Source organism: Haliotis asinina, chromosome 1 (assembly GCF_037392515.1).
Source record: "Haliotis asinina isolate JCU_RB_2024 chromosome 1, JCU_Hal_asi_v2, whole genome shotgun sequence".
Classification (NCBI taxonomy): Eukaryota; Metazoa; Mollusca; class Gastropoda; order Lepetellida; family Haliotidae; genus Haliotis; species Haliotis asinina.
Genome location: NC_090280.1, coordinates 105,170,765 through 105,195,053, shown reverse-complemented (window position 1 = coordinate 105,195,053; position 24,289 = coordinate 105,170,765). Strand labels below are relative to the sequence as shown.

Below are 24,289 nucleotides of genomic sequence, written 5' to 3'. Positions count from 1 at the left end.
AGGGGAGCATTTAGTAGGATACTGTCTGTGAGTAGGTTGGACCATAATCATGAGTGAAGGATACTGTCCATGTATAGAGGGGAGCATTTAGTAGGATACTGTCTGTGAGTAGGTTGGACCATAATCATGAATGAAGGATATTGTCCATGTATAGAGGGGAGCATTTAGTAGGATACTGTCTGTGAGTAGGTTGGACCATAATCATGAGTGAAGGATACTGTCCATGTATAGAGGGGAGCATTTAGTAGGATACTGTCTGTGAGTAGGTTGGACCATAATCATGAATGAAGGATATTGTCCATGTATAGAGGGGAGCATTTAGTAGGATACTGTCTGTGAGTAGGTTGGACCATAATCATGAATGAAGGATATTGTCCATGTATAGAGGGGAGCATTTTGTAGGATACTGTCTGTGAGTAGGTTGGACCATAATCATGAGTGAAGGATACTGTCCATGTATAGAGGGGAGCATTTAGTAGGATACTGTCTGTGAGTAGGTTGGACCATAATCATGAATGAAGGATATTGTCCATGTATAGAGGGGAGCATTTTGTAGGATACTGTCTGTGAGTAGGTTGGACCATAATCATGAGTGAAGGATACTGTCCATGTATAGAGGGGAGCATTTAGTAGGATACTGTCTGTGAGTAGGTTGGACCATAATCATGAGTGAAGGATACTGTCCATGTATAGAGGGGAGCATTTAGTAGGATACTGTCTGTGAGTAGGTTGGACCATAATCATGAATGAAGGATATTGTCCATGTATAGAGGGGAGCATTTTGTAGGATACTGTCTGTGAGTAGGTTGGACCATAATCATGAGTGAAGGATACTGTCCATGTATAGAGGGGAGCATTTAGTAGGATACTGTCTGTGAGTAGGTTGGACCATAATCATGAGTGAAGGATACTGTCCATGTATAGAGGGGAGCATTTTGTAGGATACTGTCCATGTATAGAGGGGAGCATTTAGTAGGATACTGTCTGTGAGTAGGTTGGACCATAATCATGAGTGAAGGATACTGTCCATGTATAGAGGGGAGCATTTAGTAGGATACTGTCTGTGAGTAGGTTGGACCATAATCATGAGTGAAGGATACTGTCCATGTATAGAGGGGAGCATTTAGTAGGATACTGTCTGTGAGTAGGTTGGACCATAATCATGAATGAAGGATATTGTCCATGTATAGAGGGGAGCATTTAGTAGGATACTGTCTGTGAGTAGGTTGGACCATAATCATGAGTGAAGGATACTGTCCATGTATAGAGGGGAGCATTTAGTAGGATACTGTCTGTGAGTAGGTTGGACCATAATCATGAATGAAGGATATTGTCCATGTATAGAGGGGAGCATTTAGTAGGATACTGTCTGTGAGTAGGTTGGACCATAATCATGAATGAAGGATATTGTCCATGTATAGAGGGGAGCATTTTGTAGGATACTGTCTGTGAGTAGGTTGGACCATAATCATGAGTGAAGGATACTGTCCATGTATAGAGGGGAGCATTTAGTAGGATACTGTCTGTGAGTAGGTTGGACCATAATCATGAATGAAGGATATTGTCCATGTATAGAGGGGAGCATTTTGTAGGATACTGTCTGTGAGTAGGTTGGACCATAATCATGAGTGAAGGATACTGTCCATGTATAGAGGGGAGCATTTAGTAGGATACTGTCTGTGAGTAGGTTGGACCATAATCATGAGTGAAGGATACTGTCCATGTATAGAGGGGAGCATTTAGTAGGATACTGTCTGTGAGTAGGTTGGACCATAATCATGAATGAAGGATATTGTCCATGTATAGAGGGGAGCATTTTGTAGGATACTGTCTGTGAGTAGGTTGGACCATAATCATGAGTGAAGGATACTGTCCATGTATAGAGGGGAGCATTTTGTAGGATACTGTCCATGTATAGAGGGGAGCATTTAGTAGGATACTGTCTGTGAGTAGGTTGGACCATAATCATGAGTGAAGGATACTGTCCATGTATAGAGGGGAGCATTTAGTAGGATACTGTCTGTGAGTAGGTTGGACCATAATCATGAGTGAAGGATACTGTCCATGTATAGAGGGGAGCATTTTGTAGGATACTGTCCATGTATAGAGGGGAGCATTTAGTAGGATACTGTCTGTGAGTAGGTTGGACCATAATCATGAGTGAAGGATACTGTCCATGTATAGAGGGGAGCATTTAGTAGGATACTGTCTGTGAGTAGGTTGGACCATAATCATGAATGAAGGATATTGTCCATGTATAGAGGGGAGCATTTAGTAGGATACTGTCTGTGAGTAGGTTGGACCATAATCATGAATGAAGGATATTGTCCATGTATAGAGGGGAGCATTTAGTAGGATACTGTCTGTGAGTAGGTTGGACCATAATCATGAATGAAGGATATTGTCCATGTATAGAGGGGAGCATTTTGTAGGATACTGTCTGTGAGTAGGTTGGACCATAATCATGAGTGAAGGATACTGTCCATGTATAGAGGGGAGCATTTAGTAGGATACTGTCTGTGAGTAGGTTGGACCATAATCATGAGTGAAGGATACTGTCCATGTATAGAGGGGAGCATTTTGTAGGATACTGTCCATGTATAGAGGGGAGCATTTAGTAGGATACTGTCTGTGAGTAGGTTGGACCATAATCATGAGTGAAGGATACTGTCCATGTATAGAGGGGAGCATTTAGTAGGATATTGTCCATGTATAGAGGGGAGCATTTAGTAGGATACTGTCTGTGAGTAGGTTGGACCATAATCATGAATGAAGGATATTGTCCATGTATAGAGGGGAGCATTTAGTAGGATATTGTCCATGTATAGAGGGGAGCATTTTGTAGGATACTGTCCATGTATAGAGGGGAGCATTTAGTAGGATACTGTCTGTGAGTAGGTTGGACCATAATCATGAATGAAGGATACTGTCCATGTATAGAGGGGAGCATTTTGTAGGATACTGTCCATGTATAGAGGGGAGCATTTAGTAGGATACTGTCTGTGAGTAGGTTGGACCATAATCATGAATGAAGGATATTGTCCATGTATAGAGGGGAGCATTTAGTAGGATATTGTCCATGTATAGAGGGGAGCATTTAGTAGGATACTGTCTGTGAGTAGGTTGGACCATAATCATGAATGAAGGATATTGTCCATGTATAGAGGGGAGCATTTAGTAGGATACTGTCTGTGAGTAGGTTGGACCATAATCATGAATGAAGGATATTGTCCATGTATAGAGGGGAGCATTTTGTAGGATACTGTCTGTGAGTAGGTTGGACCATAATCATGAGTGAAGGATACTGTCCATGTATAGAGGGGAGCATTTAGTAGGATACTGTCTGTGAGTAGGTTGGACCATAATCATGAATGAAGGATATTGTCCATGTATAGAGGGGAGCATTTAGTAGGATATTGTCCATGTATAGAGGGGAGCATTTAGTAGGATACTGTCTGTGAGTAGGTTGGACCATAATCATGAGTGAAGGATATTGTCCATGTATAGAGGGGAGCATTTAGTAGGATACTGTCTGTGAGTAGGTTGGACCATAATCATGAGTGAAGGATACTGTCCATGTATAGAGGGGAGCATTTAGTAGGATATTGTCCATGTATAGAGGGGAGCATTTAGTAGGATACTGTCTGTGAGTAGGTTGGACCATAATCATGAATGAAATATATTGTCCATGTATAGAGGGGAGCATTTAGTAGGATATTGTCTGTGAGTAGGTTGGACCATAATCATGAGTGAAGGATACTGTCCATGTATAGAGGGGAGCATTTTGTAGGATACTGTCCATGTATAGAGGGGAGCATTTTGTAGGATACTGTCTGTGAGTAGGTTGGACCATAATTATGAGTGAAGGATACTGTCCATGTATAGAGGGGAGCATTTTGTAGGATACTGTCTGTGAGTAGGTTGGACCATAATCATGAGTGAAGGATGCTGTCCATGTATAGAGGGGAGCATTTAGTAGGATATTGTCCATGTATAGAGGGGAGCATTTAGTAGGATATTGTCCATGTATAGAGGGGAGCATTTAGTAGGATATTGTCCATGTATAGAGGGGAGCATTTAGTAGGATACTGTCCATGTATAGAGGGGAGCATTTAGTAGGATATTGTCCATGTATAGAGGGGAGCATTTAGTAGGATACTGTCTGTGAGTAGGTTGGACCATAATCATGAGTGAAGGATACTGTCCATGTATAGAGGGGAGCATTTTGTAGGATACTGTCTGTGAGTAGGTTGGACCATAATCATGAGTGAAGGATATTGTCCATGTATAGAGGGGAGCATTTAGTAGGATATTGTCCATGTATAGAGGGGAGCATTTTGTAGGATACTGTCTGTGAGTAGGTTGGACCATAATCATGAGTGAAGGATACTGTCCATGTATAGAGGGGAGCATTTAGTAGGATACTGTCTGTGAGTAGGTTGGACCATAATCATGAGTGAAGGATATTGTCCATGTATAGAGGGGAGCATTTAGTAGGATATTGTCTGTGAGTAGGTTGGACCATAATTATGAGTGAAGGATACTGTCCATGTATAGAGGGGAGCATTTTGTAGGATACTGTCTGTGAGTAGGTTGGACCATAATCATGAGTGAAGGATATTGTCCATGTATAGAGGGGAGCATTTTGTAGGATACTGTCTGTGAGTAGGTTGGACCATAATTATGAGTGAAGGATACTGTCCATGTATAGAGGGGAGCATTTTGTAGGATACTGTCTGTGAGTAGGTTGGACCATAATCATGAGTGAAGGATGCTGTCCATGTATAGAGGGGAGCATTTAGTAGGATATTGTCCATGTATAGAGGGGAGCATTTAGTAGGATATTGTCCATGTATAGAGGGGAGCATTTAGTAGGATATTGTCCATGTATAGAGGGGAGCATTTAGTAGGATACTGTCCATGTATAGAGGGGAGCATTTAGTAGGATATTGTCCATGTATAGAGGGGAGCATTTAGTAGGATACTGTCTGTGAGTAGGTTGGACCATAATCATGAGTGAAGGATATTGTCCATGTATAGAGGGGAGCATTTAGTAGGATATTGTCCATGTATAGAGGGGAGCATTTTGTAGGATACTGTCTGTGAGTAGGTTGGACCATAATCATGAGTGAAGGATATTGTCCATGTATAGAGGGGAGCATTTTGTAGGATACTGTCTGTGAGTAGGTTGGACCATAATCATGAATGAAGGATATTGTCCATGTATAGAGGGGAGCATTTAGTAGGATATTGTCTGTGAGTAGGTTGGACCATAATCATGAGTGAAGGATAGTGTCCATGTATAGAGGGGAGCATTTAGTAGGATATTGTCCATGTATAGAGGGGAGCATTTAGTAGGATACTGTCTGTGAGTAGGTTGGACAATAATCATGAATGAAGGATATTGTCCATGTATAGAGGGGAGCATTTAGTAGGATACTGTCCATGTATAGAGGGGAGCATTTAGTAGGATGTTGTCCATGTATAGAGGGGAGCATTTAGTAGGATACTGTCTGTGAGTAGGTTGGACCATAATCATGAATGAAGGATATTGTCAGTGTCTGGAGGGGTCCATGTTGTACGTTGTTGTGACACTGAGTTGTAAAGTGCCTAGAGAAGTTATACTAAGTGATTGGTTGTCAGTGACATAATAAAAACAATTGGGAAAAATATCTCAGGTGAAGAGACCAGAATTTTATTATAAAGAAACCGTCTTAGCCATTTGAATTTTCTAGCTGATGTTGTAACACAAAAACGGAAACATGTAGCTTTGTTGATAAATGATAGGTCTCTGACAGTGTATCATAACTTGGTTGATAAATGGTAGGTCTCTGAGAAGGTAATGTAACTTGATTGATAAATGGTTGGTCTCTGACAGTGTTAAGTAACTTTCTTGATAAATGACAGGTCTCTGACAATGTAACATAACTTTCTTGATAAATGATAGGTCTCTGACAATGTAACATAACTTGGTTGATAAATGACAGGTCTCTGACAATGTAACATAACTTTCTTGATAAATGACAGGTCTCTGACAATGTAACATAACTTTCTTGATAAATGACAGGTCTCTGACAATGTAGCATAACTTGGTTGATAAATGACAGGTCTCTGACCATGTAACATAACATAACTTGGTTGATAAATGATAGGTCTCTGACAATGTAACATAACTTTCTTGATAAATGACAGGTCTCTGACAATGTAACATAACTTTCTTGATAAATGACAGGTCTCTGACAATGTAACATAACTTTCTTGATAAATCTTGATAAATGATAGGTCTCTGACAATGTAACATAACTTGGTTGATAAATGATAGGTCTCTGACAATGTAACATAACTTGGTTGATAAATGACAGGTCTCTGACCAAGACAAGCTGTCCTAAATAATCTAGTCAGAAGAAAATGCATGGCTCTACACAATATATATATTCTGTCATGCATAAAATAAGTATGTAGAGTATAATCGTGTGAAGAGCACAGTATCCCAAAGAAGGCAGCGAAACTGTTCCTCTAGTAATCCAGTACACTGTGAGTAATATCAGAGTTGTCCGACATCTGTGGAATAATTGATGATGAAATTGACATGACGGAAGAAATGGTTGTGATGATTGTGTGGGATGAATCACAGTATTCAGCTAGGAACTGTGGAGCGGGATACCGTCGGATAGAGGAACCAGAGTGGAGCACTGCCTGTGTTGGGATGTGTCCATGACTCACACTGATTGCTGGACACAGCAGCCATCAAGCATGTAATATTTGGCTGATCATAACTCCACCCCATGAATGCTGTGTTAGGAGGAAACATTCATTCTTTTTACTGGAAATATGTGGCAAAAATCAATATACTCCTTGAAGTTTTTCTCCCAGATCTGACTGATGACTACTCAATTGTTTTCATATTAAATCTAAAAGCTGTAGAAATAATTTCTATATGTTACGCCAAGAAATTGATATTTTGATTTTCGAACTTTCTTGTATTTCTGCTGCCAAAGGATTTTGTGTTTTTTTTCGTTATTTTTCATGTAAAGAAGATTCGCCATGTTTCCAGGGAAATGTATGTGAAGTGAAGGCATTGACGGCATGTCACCTTGACAGGTAGCCAAATCATGATTTGTTTGACAGCACATGATTCTGTCTGTCTGCCCCTTGGCTAGACAATCAGTAATTAATAGTTGTGTGTGTTCCTCACTCACTATTGGTGTCTGACAACACGTTCTGTCTGTCAGCAATCCATAACTCGCTCCTCACATCAACAACATGTAGGCTTCACACATCCAGAACATGTGGGCTCCACACAACATGTAGGCTCCACACATATAGAACGTGTGCTCCACACAATAACGTGAAGGCTCCACACATCCAGAACATGTAGGCTCTACACATCCACAACATGTAGGCTCCACACAACAACATGAAGGCTCCAGACATCTAGAACATGTAGACTCCACACATCCAGAATATGAAGGCGCCATGCATCAACATGTAGGCTCCACATATCCAGAACATGTAGTCTCCACACATCAACAACATTTAGCCTCCAGACAACAACGTGTATTCTCCCCATACACAGAACACGTGATATTAACTATACAGCATGTCCAGTCCAGCAAAACTATTTCCTTTATTTCTTAATTTGTACGTTTCATTTGGTTGTCATGGCAACTGTATTATTAATTCCCCAAGGACAAAGTGTAAAGTATCTATGGCAACACCTTTGATGGCTGCTCTGGTAATGCCATCTTTGGACCATGTTGGTCAGAAGGATCTGATCAGCAAATACAGTTCCAAAAACTGGCGAGACATCTGCCAGCACTCATAGAAGGTGTGGCCCGATCGCTCCAGGATTTGTTTCTCTCGGTCAGAGAGCAAGACACGAGAACACTTTTCCAACAGCGTCTTCAAGACTTCGGCCGTGTCAGGCTCGCCCCGAATTCGTGTGTAGCAGGCTTGTGATATGTGGTATTTCCTTTTCTCTTCTCGAACAAACGACCTGTTGACTGCACCTTTTTCATGGGGTTGGGTCCCAAAGTATCTACATACAATGAGTGCCTCTAAGATATGCAGTTGTACCTGTTCATTTCGGAAATCCCTGTATAAAATACATAGGGATTTTCCTTTGCGGTGGCGTACCCCCATTCTGTAAACTACTGAAATTTGTCAGGCTTTCTATAAGATGTACAGGTGAGGAAAAAAGTAGCTACCTTCTGAGACTCAGGGGTCAGACACTTATTTCATAACATTATTTCTGATTTTGTTGCAAATGATGTTTGACGTGATCATGAATATGATACAAGCAAGCCAGGTAGCAAGTGATCCATTCAGCAGTATCTAACATCTGCAGACAACTGTGCTTGGTACGAATGTTCCACTTGCATTGTGCATGACTGAACTGCTATCATCATGTCTGTTTAGGTTTCAGAGTCTATCATACACATTGTTGCTAATGTTAGTTGTGCAACTGATCCTGTATTCAAGAGTATTCTGCATGTTCATCCAGCCAGGAGAAGATCACTCAGTCAATGTGTAGTCTGATGACTCAGTCGCACCAAGAGCAGTTCAAGTTGATACTTTATTTACATTGTTGATCATCTTTTTCTAAACATACCTATTCAGTTGTAATTGATTCATGGATTGGGTCCCAGTGACACACACAGACTGGAAATATCTTATGGACCCCTCTCAATGCTGAATGTCTGTCACCTGGGCACAATGTACCTGTTGCCTCATATCAGCCTGGTCGCATGTTGTATAAACCTGGTCATGTGTTGTGTTAGCCTGGTCATGTGTTGTTTAAACCTGGTCATGTGTTGTGTTAGCCTGGTCATGTGTTGTGTTAGCCTGGTCACATGTTGTTTAAACCTGGTCATGTGTTTTGTTAGCCTGGTCACGTGTTGTTTAAACCTGGTCATGTGTTGTGTTAGCCTGGTCATGTGTTGTGTTAGCCTGGTCATGTGTTGTTTAAACCTGGTCATGTGTTGTGTTAGCCTGGTCATGTGTTGTGTTAGCCTGGTCATGTGTTGTGTTAGCCTGGTCACGTGTTGTTTAAACCTGGTCATGTGTTGTGTTAGCCTGGTCATGTGTTGTTTAAACCTGGTCATGTGTTGTGTTAGCCTGGTCATGTGTTGTGTTAGCCTGGTCACGTGTTGTTTAAACCTGGTCATGTGTTTTGTTAGCCTGGTCACGTGTTGTGTGGAGAATTTGGTGGGTGTGCACTCTTTTTCTGAGAACTTTAAAACTGCAACATATGTCATATTTGGGATTTCACTTTCTTCGTAAAGTACAAATTCTTGTAGTCTTTTCGGTTGAGTCCCATCCAGGATTCAAACCCGCACCCTCAGAGTCAGGCACCTAATCACTAGCACACAAATGACATATGACATATGTTTCATTTCACCACTTTCTAAATGACAATATGTAATCATAACTTTAAAACTGTTCACTATTTCTAAACCAAACTTGGCACATAGATCTTGTAGTGTACTGCCTTTTGGTAGTTTCAGAATTCCGAATAAAATATGTTTTGCGTTTACATGGCAACAAGTTTGACTTTGACTGATTTTGGTGGATGTGCTCTTCTCCAGACAAGAACTGTAAAACCTTTCAATATTTCTTCACCAAACTTGTACATAGATTGGTATGGCGGTGTACTGGTCAACACTTACTACACTTCAAATGGCCATATGTTACCGAGAAGATTTACCATTATAAACTGAAGAATAAAATCAACAACAGTTCTCTTAAAAATTTGTTGCTTCAAGCTTCACACTCGAACATGATGTTTAATGCTAAAATATATGCATGCACCTTTCTTGTCATGGGTCATAACCTAGCGCGATACTTCCTCTAAGTTCCATAATATACGTATAGGTGTTGAGTTTTTGTGTGTAACACATTCAGAATGACATGATTTTACCCAAACGTTTCATGATATTCATCTGAATCTGCCGGTTTTCATTTACTAGGACAATCTGATTCGCTGACTTATGCCACATGTCTGATTTTGACCAATCACAATCCTTATTGCATACTGAGGCAAGAAAGCATCATTAGAAACCAATCTTATCCTATAAAATCGCTTCTTACAACTATGAAAATACTCTTGGCAAGGGTACAGTTATATTCTTGATGTTCAGAGCTTTCAAAAGATACCCGCCATCAAACGAATCACCTCACATTATTCATACAAAGCTTCAAACACGTAAAAATGAAAATATGAAAGAAGGTTTCTTGGTTCCTTCATGGTTCCCCTGGACATATAAATCTATACCTGCATTTTCATTAAAAATTAACTTATGTAAGCTGTAGTCATATTGCGTGAATAATGTGACAAAAAATAACCTTCATATTTATAAACAGTTGGAATAAGATCTTTCAATGATATATGTAAAAGTGATAATGATTTATGAGGTGATATTTTCTTTGATTTATGGCCTCAGAGTCTCTGGGAACTAATGTCATGGCAGCATATGCCTCTGGTTGACTGGTGTTGAAAGAGTTAATACAAATATGAACATTGCAAGAGTTATTTAACTTCTTTGAGTAGCATTTTCAGACGCTGGAGAGTCACACAAGGACAAAGTATGGATGAACAACCTTTTTATTCAGTTGATGCAGTGTTATGATAAAGACTAAACTGTTAGTTGGATTGTTTTAAGTTTTGTTTAAAGAAGAAGTTTAGTGGTGCAAATTCTGATAGTGGCGTTTCATTCTTTTGAGGAATTATAGCAATTTACAAATTTGTACCAAGAAAAGTTTGTTCTTCCAGGAACTTATATGTTTGTTGTTTAACGCCTCACACAGCTGTGTTTCTATTGTATGCTGGCAATCTGTATATAGTCAAATCTGGACAAGACATTCTGGTGATCAGCATAGTAAGCATTGACCGTAGGTCAACTCGTACAACAAGCTTGGCTTGCTTAAGACAAAATTCTAGCCTTGATTTAACCATGGGTTCAAGTAACTTGAAAGATATTGGTAAAAAGTATTTCAAATTTGGAAAATAGCTTCCTTGTCTACAGGAGAGGTGCAGTGTTACAGGAGAGGTGCAGTGTAACATGTGGTTTTGATTTCTTCTGTTAATATTCATAGTTTAAACTTTAAGAAACAAAACAAGGGGATATTTGTTCAACCAATAACTTGTACACATTTTAATGGATTGTTTTCAGATTTAAGGATCACCCTCCATATCTGTAGGACAGTTCAGTACAAAGTTATTCTTTGATATTTTAATGTATTAAGAATTATCAGAAATTACATCTCTTGAACTCAGCAAAAAAGGTCTCATATCAAATTTGTTCATGGATTGTTTTCATAATTGGGTAATGGCTTGATTGTCAATAAGAAAGAAGGATATCGAATTTTGATACAGATTTACAGTTTTTTCAAGGGTAATTATTATTAATTGTTACACAGTTGAAGTTGAACATTATGGTTAGGGGTACTCACTCCCACCCAATATGCCCCTCCTCAATGTCACTCATATACTCACACCCACCCAATACACCCTTCTTCAGTATCACTCATATACACACACACACCCAATACACCCCCTCTTCAATGTCACTCATATACTCACACCCACCCAATACACCCCTCTTCATGTCACTCATATACTCACACCCACCCAATACATCCTTCTTCAATGTCACTCATATACTCACACCCAATACACCCCTCTTCAATGTCACTCATATACTCACACCTACCCAATACACCCCTCTTCATGTCACTCATATACTCACACCCACCCAATACACCCTTCTTCATGTCACTCACACACTAACACCCACACAATACACCCTTCTTCAATGTCACTCATATGCTCACACCCACCCAATACACCCTTCTTCAATGTCACTCATATACTCACACCCACCCAATACACCCCTCTTCAATGTCACTCATATACTCACACCCACCCAATACATCCTTCTTCAATGTCACTCATATACCCACACCCAATACACCCCTCTTCAATGTCACTCATATACTCACACCCACCCAATACACCCCTTTTCATGTCACTCATATACTCACACCCACCCAATACACCCCTTTTCATGTCACTCATGTACTCACACCCACCCAATACACCCTTCTTCAATGTCACTCATGTACTGACATTGTTCCAACTGAGTGGAGGTGATGATTGGAATTTGTTGTCAACATTGGCCAATATACGGAGGTCAACTCTGGCCACTAAGAGGTGGAGACAATTGGGATTTGTTGTCACCACTGGCCATTAAGTGGAGGTGATGATTAGGGTTAACTGTCAACACTGGCCACTAGATGGAGGTGATGATTAGGATCTGCATAATTAGGATTACATGACACCATCAGGTCATGACATGACACTATCAGGTGGATAGTTGAGGGTGAATAGTTGTGGGGCAAGCCCCAGAGAGATGATTGAGAACTTGTGTTTTTGGTGAAAGTTGATGTTTTATAGGGAAACATCAAACCCAAACAAGCAATTGTTACTCATTGTAGGCAGTGAACCCAGGTTTCTACTGTACCTCATTGCTGACTTTGAGTAACAGTTTAAGTAAATAGAATACCCAGCAACAATGCCATACTGTTATATTCAACAGTTATACTAAAACTGGTTTTAGATGGTTTAAAGAGTAACAATGTCATACTGATATATTTAACAACCGTACTAACACCTGTTTTAGACAGTTTAAAGAGTAACAATGCCATACTGATATATTTAACAACCGTACTAACACCTGTTTTAGACAGTTTAAAGAGTAACAATGCCATACTGATATATTTAACAACCGTACTAACACCTGTTTTAGACAGTTTAAAGAGCAACAATGTCATACTGATATATTTAACAACCGTACTAACACCTGTTTTAGACTGTTTAAAGAGTAACATTGCCATACTGGGTGTCTGCACAGGATGTCGACCTTTGGGTAAAATGTCACGGTTGAGGTAAGAAAAAAGGTCGACGTCCTGTGCATTTGACCAAGTACCAATTAACTTAAAGAAGACAAAGAAATAATCCAGTGTTTTCACAAGGGGATAATTCGGATTATGCGGTTGAAAGCACATACAACAGGAAAAAATACTATATGTCGACCAACATATTTATTGATCAATAAATATCACCCCATATGAAGAAGGTGAGATGCAGCATCTGCATAATCTCTTGTGCTCATGAGTCCATTCCCGAGGTTATGTCTCAGAATGTCCAGGCGACGTTCCAAATCCCTGTAATTCCTTTTCTTCAAGGGACGTTTTTGGCCACCGGTGAACTGTAAGAGACGGACTTCTGTGTGGGTCTGCTCCTTAGCAAGAAACTCTATGATCTCGAATATATTGGGATGTGCCTTTCCCACCAATCTCTTCAGTCCAGAATGCCATCCTTCAAGGTCACACAGGCATCAGACAGAAGCCTTAACATTCTTGTGTATGTGTCCTCTCTCTTGTCTGGTAAAAAGAAAAACACGAGGGGAAACATGTGGCCATCAATCATGGCATGGATCGTGTACAGTTGGTGAAAAATACCAGGTGTCACGTAGAATGTTCCGTCACAAAAGATCGTATCAGCCTCACTCAGGTGATGAAGGTTTTTTGGTGTTGTAAATCCGAGGATTCGTTTGGCAGTTCCATCGTTGATCAGGAGGAAATCCTCACCAGATTCAGTCTTCTAGAAATCTGCTGGGATGACAAGATCGTCTCTTCAGAGGGGAAGTCGAGGCAGGACGGCTCTTCTGGTACGATAGAGGAGGGTTCTGGTACTATCGAATGTTGGCATTGATGAAACTAGGGCTTTGTTGTCATCAGTCCAGGGACCTTTTCTTAAACTGCCTATTTCTTCTTCATAAAGGGAAGGCGTCGGGGTGAGGGTGGATGCTGCTTTCACTTTAAGTTTGTCAAGGGTTTCCTTCACCTGTGAACAGATATCAAATGTTAGCTACGTAAAACATGACTCAGGTCTGACATATTTATGACACATTTATATTTTACTTTTTAAAATTAACATATTAGGGATTGACAAAATGCTCACCTTTATGTCTACTTCGACATTGGGATGACTATGGTCACCTATCACCTTTGTAACAATGTCATTGACGGTTGATGCAGTGGCGTTACAGTTCTTCAGTGTACATTTCCATGATATCCAATCTCGCTTCCTCTTGTTCACACGGCACATAAAGCCACCAACACACAGATATCTGCCGCCACGAGAGGTAGGAAGAAATCGTTGATTCAACTGTGCATTCGCCATATCGAAACTGAATGTAATCTACCTCAAGTTCTGTCCTTATATATCAATTTTAATGAAATGTGTTCATGATTGTAAAAAAACAATCTCATATGATAACAATGATGACATTACACTGATGACAAGGGTGACATTTTGGGTGAACTATGTTCACCCTTATGGTACGGTACCAATGGGATGCCCAAGTTGTCGACAATCTTAAAACAACACCCACTAGCGGATTAGCGTGACTCTAACAACACCTTTGACATCAAAGTTAGGCACAGGTCGACTTCGTGCATAGCAAAATTTCAAAAGGTCGACTTCGTGTGCATAAACCGCCATACTGATATATTTAACAGCCGTACTAACACCTGTTTTAGACAGTTTAAAGAGTAACAGTGCCATACTGATATATTTAACAACCGTACTAACACCTGTTTTAGACAGTTTAAAGAGTAACAATGTCATACTGATATATTTAACAGCCGTACTAACACCTGTTTTAGACAGTTTAAAGAGTAACAATGTCATACTGATATATTTAACAGCCGTACTAACACCTGTTTTAGAGTAACAATGTTTGTCCTGGGTGTAGGTGACCTGAGTGTCTGTGACCTGGTTGTATGTGACCAAGGTGTGTGTAACCTAAGTGTAGGTGACCTGGTTGGTTGACCTTGGTGTAGGTGACCTGAGTGTGTGACCTGGTTGTATGTGACCAAGGTGTGTGTAACCTAAGTGTAGGTGACCTGGTTGGGTGACCTTGGTGTAGGTGACCTGAGTGTCTGTGACCTGGTTGTATGTGACCAAGGTGTGTGTAACCTAAGTGTAGGTGACCTGGTTGGGTGACCTTGGTGTAGGTGACCTGGGTGTGTGACCTGGTTGTAGGTGACCAAGGTGTGTGTAACCTAAGTGTAGGTGACCTGGTTGGGTGACCTTGGTGTAGGTGACCTGAGTGTCTGTGACCTGGTTGTATGTGACCAAGGTGTGTGTAACCTAAGTGTAGGTGACCTGGTTGGGTGACCTTGGTGTAGGTGACCTGAGTGTGTGACTTGGTTGTATGTGACCAAGGTGTGTGTAACCTAAGTGTAGGTGACCTGGTTGGATGACCTTGGTGTAGGTGACCTGGGTGTGTGACCTGGCTGTAGATGACCAAGGTGTGTGTAACCTAAGTGTAGGTGACCTGGTTGGGTGACCTTGGTGTAGGTGACCTGAGTGTCTGTGACCTGGTTGTATGTGACCAAGGTGTGTGTAACCTAAGTGTAGGTGACCTGGTTGGGTGACCTTGGTGTAGGTGACCTGGGTGTGTGACCTGGTTGTAGGTGACCAAGGTGTGTGTAACCTAAGTGTAGGTGACCCGGTTGGGTGACCTTGGCGTAGGTGACCTTGGTGTGTGACCTGGTTGTAGGTGACCTGGTTGGGTGACCTGGATGTAGCCTCAACATGGGTGTGTGTGACCTGGATGTGTAACCTCGATGTAGGTGACCTGGGTGTAGGTGACCTGGGTGTAGGTGACCTAGGTGTAGGTCCCTAAGAGGTCACATATGTAGCGTGTGTTATCTGCTACCTGTAAGATTAGACATCGACAAGTGTGATTTTACTTCCAGTACTGGCTGCCAACAACAACTGTTTTGACTGGAAGGGCAACAAGGTAGAGAATGGGGAGAAGTTCGCCCCAAACAACGAGGACCCATGCATGAGGTGTACCTGCGACAAGGGTTTCACCATTATGTGCCAGGACGTGGTGTGCCACCCCCCAGAACACAAGTGCCTGACCCTCATCAAGGTGGAGGAAGAGTGTTGTGAGTACCAATGTCTGGACCCGCCCAGAGCCAATCCTGACCTGCCTGGCATGGACAACAGCACCATTGGCAGCGGCGGCGGCACAGGTAATGGTAGTCAGTCACTGTGTGGGGCTGGCACCGTTTGCCCCACCCATCATGGGGTGTAGTTCATGTTCAGTCAGTCACTGTGTGGGGCTGGAACTGTTTGTGCCACCTATCATGGGGTGTAGTTTCATGTTCAGTCAGTCACTGTGTGGGGCTAAACATTCTAAACATTATTTAAACAGCATATTATGTCCAATTCTTGAAACATCAGTTGTTGAATAAAAACTCATGACTAAATCTACCTGTCTGCTGTGGCAATAATGCAATGGCATGTTCCAACAGTGGAGGATGACAGCATCACCAACCTTGGGCTCCGCCTGGTGGCCAGCACTGTCACATCCTTCCTCGTCCTGGCACTACTGCTCTTCATGGTGCACAGACTCAGGCAGAGACGGCTCCTCCTGGCAATGAGACGTGAGTAGTGTACAGAGACATAAGTGATGTACAGAAACGTGAGTAGTGTACAGAGGTGACTGGTGTACAGAGATGTGACTGGTGTACATGGAAGTGAGTGATGTGTGGGGACAAGAGTGGTGTACAGGGAAGTGAGTTTTGTACAGAGGCATGAGAGACGACTGCTGTTACTCTAGCTGTGATAAGTGAATTTTGGGGGCCAAGTGTAAATAGGTCTTATCCTTGAATGAAATGTGTTGCTTGCAGTATTTGACTACCCAAAGAGCTAGTACACACTTTCTTTACCACAGCATAGCCAGTTTAGGTTGATCCTTAGTGGATTTTCAATCTCTAAACATCATAGATGTTCCTTTCATAAACATTTTTAGATAGTTGTTGTAATTATATTTCACCTTTCAGACAGTTGTATGAGAAAGAAATGTACATAAAAGAATCAGTAAATTAGGTGATGTTTGAGTCCTGCTGACTGTGTCTGATGTTTCCTGCAGGGTTCGAGGCGCAATCACGGCGGCAGCAGCTGGATGAGAGTGACTCGGACCCCTACATCCCAGATACCTACTTTGGCATGATTGAATGTCCCCCCTATGAAGACCCGCCTCCTCCATACTTCTCCCCCAAACCAAACCCACACATCATGCCTGGGGAGGCTCCACCTCCCTATGAGGAGGTGGATCAGAATCACCATAGCAACAATAACAATAACAACATACTGCTCCCATCTGACACCCAGACCATCAGCAGCAGATCTCAGGGTACTCAGGCAAGTAATCAATATGGCCGGAGTAGTCCCAGTCAGGACATAGGAGGAGGAGGAGGTGGAGGACAGCGGACAAGGCGCTCACTTTTTGGGACTGAAGTCAGTGACAATGACCAGCGACAAACTAGTGGTTCTTGTTCTGCTGGCAGAGTTAGATCTGAGTCTTCATCACAGAGGAGCCACAATGTGGAGGCCAATGGTCGTGAACCTACTTCAGATCACAGTAACTCTCTTGGGCAAGTGTCCAACAGCACAGACAGCACTGAGTCACACAACTGCAGCTGTGATAGTGAGCAGACGCTTCTGAAAAAGACAGTTTGCCCAGACAAGTCACACTGGACAAGTCAAACACTGCCTCTTGGCTTCTGCCAGGACAGACTGAAAGGACGGAAGGCAAGACAGGACAGTCCATGTCCCAAGACATCTCGAAGCTGTCAAGGACACCTCAACCCAGGTGTGGACATGTCGTGGAGTCCGGCTAACAGCAGTCAGTCATTACCTCAAGAAGCAAATACATGTCCTCCTGGTCAACAATATTGTTCCCTGCCTCCAAGGTTACATGATGAACAAATAGCAGACTGTGATAGCACAGCAAGTGATGCAGGTAGAACTCTTGCAGCTGCTGCAGCAGCTTATCATCCTTTGGCTGAGGAACCATCAGAACCTGTTCTTGACTGCCCTGAGCCACCAATGGCAATAACTAGTCATGGCATGTCTCAGAGTTGTGTAATTCTGAGGGAAAACAAACATGATAGGAATGATCAGGAACATCTGCGCAACAGTCTGCCACCTCTAGATTTCTCCTCAAACAGTCCCTCGGCACCTGAAGCTAACCCTCAGGCCAGAGATACTGAGGATCAAGCATCAGAGAGCCAGCATATTAATAGTAGTGAGTATCTCAGAAACATTCGTCTCTCCAATCTTTTGAACAGTCCAGTTACCTCCTTCGATAGCCCTGCCTCCCCAGGGTCTCCTGTCACAAGATCAATGCGGCGATCTCATTCGGTGACCTCAGATATTTCTGTTTTCTCAGTTTGTTCAGAAACTGGGGAGAAAAGATCCAAGGCAGTTGCTGCAGCAGCAGCAGGCAGAGTGTTGAGGAATGACTCTCAGTATCCAGATATCCCAATATCTGCTCATGCCATGAGGATGGCCAGTCTTGCTCAACAAGTTGAAGGTCAAGTTCATCATGACAGTCACCTTGAGGGGCAGCCAATGAATGACAGAGGCGATACCTTTTCGTTAAGTGGGAGGCCTGTATGTGATGAGGGAGGAGAGGGGATGGTAAAGCCAAGGCTGAATGCTATAGAGGAAATTGGAGCTGATCAAGCATCAAACTCTGTCACAATGAATAATCCAGCTGTGGATGCGATGTCCCCTAAAGTCCACCGATCTAAGAAAAAGGACAAGCATAAACAGAATCGTCATTCCACAGGCAGTGTGATGCAGGGCAGACCAAAGAAGCATGCCCACTCTTCCTCCTCCCAGCTGCCACCAGGTGGAGAGGTGGGCAAGAGAGGTGAGACAGGCACAGGAGTCTCACCTAGTCACAGGAAGAGATCTGACAAAGTCCATGGATCACCAAGTGGCAAAGCATCCAGTTCTCCTGGCAACAAACCAGGTTCTGGCAAAGGAGATTCTTCTAAAAAGAAACCTGGAAAGCCAGTGTGTGATTCATACAAACAATATGGATTTATTGATGACCCAAATTTCTTACAATCAAGAAATGGGATAGTTGAATTGAGGTTAGTTGATGCTGATGATGTTGAATGTCCTCAGGCTCTGATAAAGTCTGGGGCTCACAATGACAAGTCTCAGTCAGGTTGTGAAAATAAGCAACAAAGTGTAACTCTGGGTAAACCTGGAGGAAAGAGACACTTAACAAGTGCTGACAAAAGTTCCTACAGTCCAAGTCCAACTCGACAAAAGTCATCTCGGCCTCGATCTTTTGGCCACCCCACAGGGGCTTGTGAAGGATCCCCAGTCCAAGGTGCCGAAACTTCTCATTTACCCATGGTAACTCAAGGTACACCGAAACGAAAGTCTCGGAATGCAACAAAATCAAAGAAGCGAGTGTCGTATCCTGTTACAGCAGCTGAGGCATCACAGGAACAAGACGAGCAATCAGCCAATGATAACTCTGTACCACTTGAATCAGCCAGTGAAGAATCAGGTCAAAGGTCTCTACCTTTAGGTCTTATAACAGTGCGAAATGGACCTTTAAGTAGCTATGTATAGTAAAAGAAGAATATTGGAATAGGTTGATAGTTGTGTAGTTATCATTAGCTCATGTATCTTCAATCATATCATATTCATAAATGTATGTGTCTTTGTGGTGTGGTCCATGTGAAAAAATATTATGATTTTATGTCAAAGGTCTTAAAACAACTTTTCTTTTTTATCACAAAAGCATTATACACATTCTATACTATAGTTTTGTTTTATGCCATTTATAGTTTATTTAATCATGTTTTAATGTGTGAGTGATGTTTCGTTTGATCAAGGGGAAGTAACTCCAGTTATCTCCCTTCCTGATGCCATGTTTATTGAAAACAATTTGTTGTGAATTTATGAGAATATGTCAGCATTATAGAAACCAGTGGAGCAGCATAATATGTGGGCATGCAATCCTATGAGAACAGGCTTTACCTTATCATTCATTACTGATTATACCTTATCATTGATTACTGATTATACCTTATCATTGATTACTGATTATACCTTATCACTGATTACTGATTATACCTTATCACTGATTACTGATTATGTGAAGCAGCATTAAACAGTTTGTACACTTATTTTCTTTTCTCAATAAATAACTTGACAGAGATTTTGTGGTTCCAGCAAACTGATCAGTGTGTTAAATATTGATGGACATAGGTAGAATCTTTCTGTTGCACTCTGTTGGACCTTCTTTCTTCTTGAATTTGGTATTAGATGTAGATGCATTTTGTTTTGTTGGACACTTAATGTCAGATATTGTACTGTAAGGATTAAGTGACAGCAATCTAAAGTAATGGGGTGATATTTGTGACTTTGCCTCTCAGATGTATCAAATATCTCACAAGATGTAAGGCTGTATTTTAACAGTCTTGTACAAAAGTCTTCGTAATGTGAGTCTTGTTGCTATGGTGATTTACTGATGATGACAACCTGCACCTCCTCTCCTATGGTCCAGGCTGGATCTGTGTTGTGATGCAGTGTACTGCCAGGGTTGTATCTGCATATTGCAAATATTGAGGCCGATGTGTGATCAAGTCTTCAGTATTTTGTCATTGTCAACATTTCTCAACATTTGTATACTGCTCCATCAAGTGTGAATCAAGTGTAAGCTGACTTCCAGGAGTTGTTACACAACATGTGAGTCTTAATGGATAGTTTTGACCTTTATAAGTAACTGGAGATATATTTGGCAGTAGTGACATAATGGTACTAGCAGTCATGCCACTCTGATGTCACTCTGATGTCACTCTGATGTCACTGATGTCACTCTTAGCCCATCCTCGATATCTCCAGGGTCTACGTTCCGAAAAGTCTCCACTATACCCTGGATGCATCTACGGCTCAGCCCGATAAATTTATTACCTCCCTTGGCTGGCTTTTTATCCAATCAGGTGTCTACGCTGGGAAGTTGAGCGAACCAATCACAACTCACTTTCGCTTTTTAAATTCTCTAACCAATTAAACTTGGCAAACAAACCATGCGTAGGTTCTCTGAAAGTATTAGATGGATTTCTTGCATATGTGTTTAAAGAGGTTTCAGACCTATAAAGTTGCATGTATGATTTCCCCAAATTGTGAGTCGTACGGCAAGCAAACCTTCGCAGTTGCAACTGCTACCGTTGTTGACACTGGCAAGTTTGGTTATAACAGCGACCACTCTGATTGGCTACTGTGAGAAAGCGGAGTTAGCAAAGGGAGGTAATAAAATTATAGGGCCGACCCGGAGATGCATCCAGGGTATAGTGGAGACTTTTCGGAACGTATACCCTGGAGATATCGAGGATGCTCTTAGCCCTGCCAATCCTGATCCTTATACCTTACAGGCATTTCAGGCCAGTTGTATACTCCTAGGCCAAATGTATAGCATGAAAATCAGGTAATATGATACACCCATCCTTATCACCCATAAAGCATATCTTGACCATGTTGAACACCAGTCGTTGTCACCACCAGTTTGTCTATGAACATGTGGACACTGTTTCAATAGTGGACTGAACCCATTTAGTTTTTAGTAACCAGATACCTCCAGTATGTAGGTAGTTCCACATCAACAAGAATTTTGGGAGAGTGGGAGGCATCATAGTCATTACTGAATAACATGTTTACTGCTTCTCAGAGGTCCTAAAAAGACAGGGACTTTTCTAGCATTTGGCCTAGGACTATTGTAAGTCATTGTTAAAGTATGGGAGTTACAACAACTTAGTACTAGAACTATTGTAAGTCACTGTTAAAGTATGGGAGTTACAACAACTTAGTACTAGGGATGTTGTAAGTCAGTGTTAGTATGGGAGTTACAACAACTTAGTACTAGGGATGTGGCAAGTCAGTGTTAAAGTATGGGAGTTACAACAACATAGTACTGGGGATGTTTTAAGTCAGTGTTAGTATGGGAGTTACAACAACTTAGTACTAGGGATGTGCCAAGTCAGTGTTCGAGTATGGGAGTTACAACAACTTAGTACTAGAACTATTGTAAGTCAGTGTTAAAGTATGGGAGTTACAACAACATAGTACTGGGGATGCTGTAAGTCAGTGTTAGTATGGGAGTTACAACAACTTAGTACTAGGGATGTGGCAAGTCAGTGTTAAAGTATGGGAGTTACAACAACTTAGTACTAGAACTATTGTAAGTCACTGTTAAAGTATGGGAGTTACAACAACATAGTACTGGGGATGCTGTAAGTCAGTGTTAGTATGGGAGTTACAACAACTTAGTACTAGGGATGTGGCAAGTCAGTGTTCAAGTATGGGAGTTACAACAACATAGAACTGGGGATGTTTTAAGTCAGTGTTAGTATGGGAGTTACAACAACTTAGTACTAGGGATGTGCCAAGTCAGTGTTCGAGTATGGGAGTTACAACAACTTAGTACTAGAACTATTGTAAGTCAGTGTTAAAGTATGGGAGTTACAACAACTTAGTACTAGAACTATTGTAAGTCAGTGTTAAAGTATGGGAGTTACAACAACATAGTACTGGGGATGTTTTAAGTCAGTGTTAGTATGGGAGTTACAACAACTTAGTACTAGGGATGTGGCAAGTCAGTGTTAAAGTATGGGAGTTACAACAACATAGTACTGGGGATGTTTTAAGTCAGTGTTAGTATGGGAGTTACAACAACTTAGTACTAGGGATGTGCCAAGTCAGTGTTCGAGTATGGGAGTTACAACAACTTAGAACTGGGGATGTGGCAAGTCAGTGTTAAAGTATGGGAGTTACAACTACTTACTACTCGGGATGTTGTGAGTCAGTGTTAAAGTATGGGAGTTACAACAACTTAGTACTAGGGATGTGGCAAGTCAGTGTTAAAGTATGGGAGTTACAACAACATAGTACTGGGGATGTGGTAAGTCAGTGTTAGTATGGGAGTTACAACAACTTAGTACTAGGGATGTTGCAAGTCAGTGTTAAAGTATGGGAGTTACAACAACATAGTACTGGGGATGTGGTAAGTCAGTGTTAGTATGGGAGTTACAACAACTTAGTACTAGGGATGTGGCACGTTAGTGTTAAAGTCTGGGAGTTACAACAACATAGAACTAGGGATGTGGCAAGTCATTGTTAAAGTATGGGAGTTACAACAACATAGTACTGGGGATGTTGTAAGTCAGTGATAGTATGGGAGTTACAACAACTTAGTACTAGGGATGTGGCAAGTTAGTGTTAAAGTCTGGGAGTTACAACAACATAGAACTGGGGATGTGGCAAGTCATTGTTAGTATGGGAGTTACAACAACTTAGTACTAGGGATGTGGTAAGTCAGTGTTAGTATGGGAGTTACAACAACTTAGAACTGGGGATGTGGCAAGTTAGTGTTAAAGTCTGGGAGTTACAACAACATAGAACTGGGGATGTGGCAAGTCATTGTTAAAGTATGTGAGTTACAACAACTTAGTACTAGGGATGTGGCAAGTCAGTGTTAAGTTATGGGAGTTACAACAACTTAGAACTGGGGATGTTGGAAGTCAACGTTAAAGTATGGGAGTTACAGCAACTTAGTACTAGGGATGTTGTAAGCCAGCATTAAAGTCTGGGAGTTACAACAACTTAGAACTGGGGATGTTGGAAGTCAGCGTTCAAGTATGGGAGTTACAACAACTTAGTACTAGGGATGTTGTAAGCCAGCATTAAAGTCTGGGAGTTACAGCAACTTAGTACTAGGGATGTGCCAAGTCAGTGTTTGAGTATGGGAGTTACAACATCTTAGAACTAGGGATGTTGTAAGTTAGTGTTAAAGTATGGGAGTTACAACAACTTAGAACTGGGGATGCTGTAAGTCAGTGTTAAAAGTATGAGAGTTACAACTACTTGGTACTAGGGTTGTGGCAAGTCAGTGTTAAAGAATGGGAGTTACAACAACTTAGTACTGGGGATGTTTTAAGTCAGTGTTAAAGTATGGGAGTTACAACAACTTGGTACTAGGGATGTTATGAGTCAGTGTTCAAGTATGGGAGTTACAACAACTTGGTACTAGGGATGTTGTAGGTCAGTGTTAAGGTATGGGAGTTACAACAACTTAGAACTGGGGATGTTGTAAGCCAGCATTAAAGTCTGGGAGTTACAACAACTTAGTACTAAGGATGTTGTAAGTCAGTGTTAAGGTATGGGAGTTACAACAACTTAGAACTGGGGATGTTGTAAGCCAGCATTAAAGTCTGGGAGTTACAACAACTTAGTACTAAGGATGTTGTAAGTCAGTGTTAAGGTATGGGAGTTACAACAACTTAGAACTGGGGATGTTGTAAGCCAGCATTAAAGTCTGGGAGTTACAGCAACTTAGTACTA

At 41.5% G+C, this 24,289-nt stretch overlaps 1 protein-coding gene across 1 annotated transcript in view; it reads left to right on the top strand.

Annotated features, from left to right (window-relative positions):
* The window catches only part of LOC137257856 (uncharacterized), a 60,821-nt gene extending 41,228 nt beyond the window's left edge, over positions 1-19,593 (top strand). The window contains exons 2-4 of the mRNA XM_067795344.1: positions 15,829-16,110; positions 16,393-16,524; positions 17,013-19,593. Coding sequence (XP_067651445.1) covers positions 15,829-16,110; positions 16,393-16,524; positions 17,013-19,519 — 2,921 coding nt within the window. The 3' untranslated portion in view covers positions 19,520-19,593. The remainder of the gene's footprint in view (positions 1-15,828; positions 16,111-16,392; positions 16,525-17,012) is intronic.
* The last annotated feature ends 4,696 nt before the right edge of the window (positions 19,594-24,289 follow it).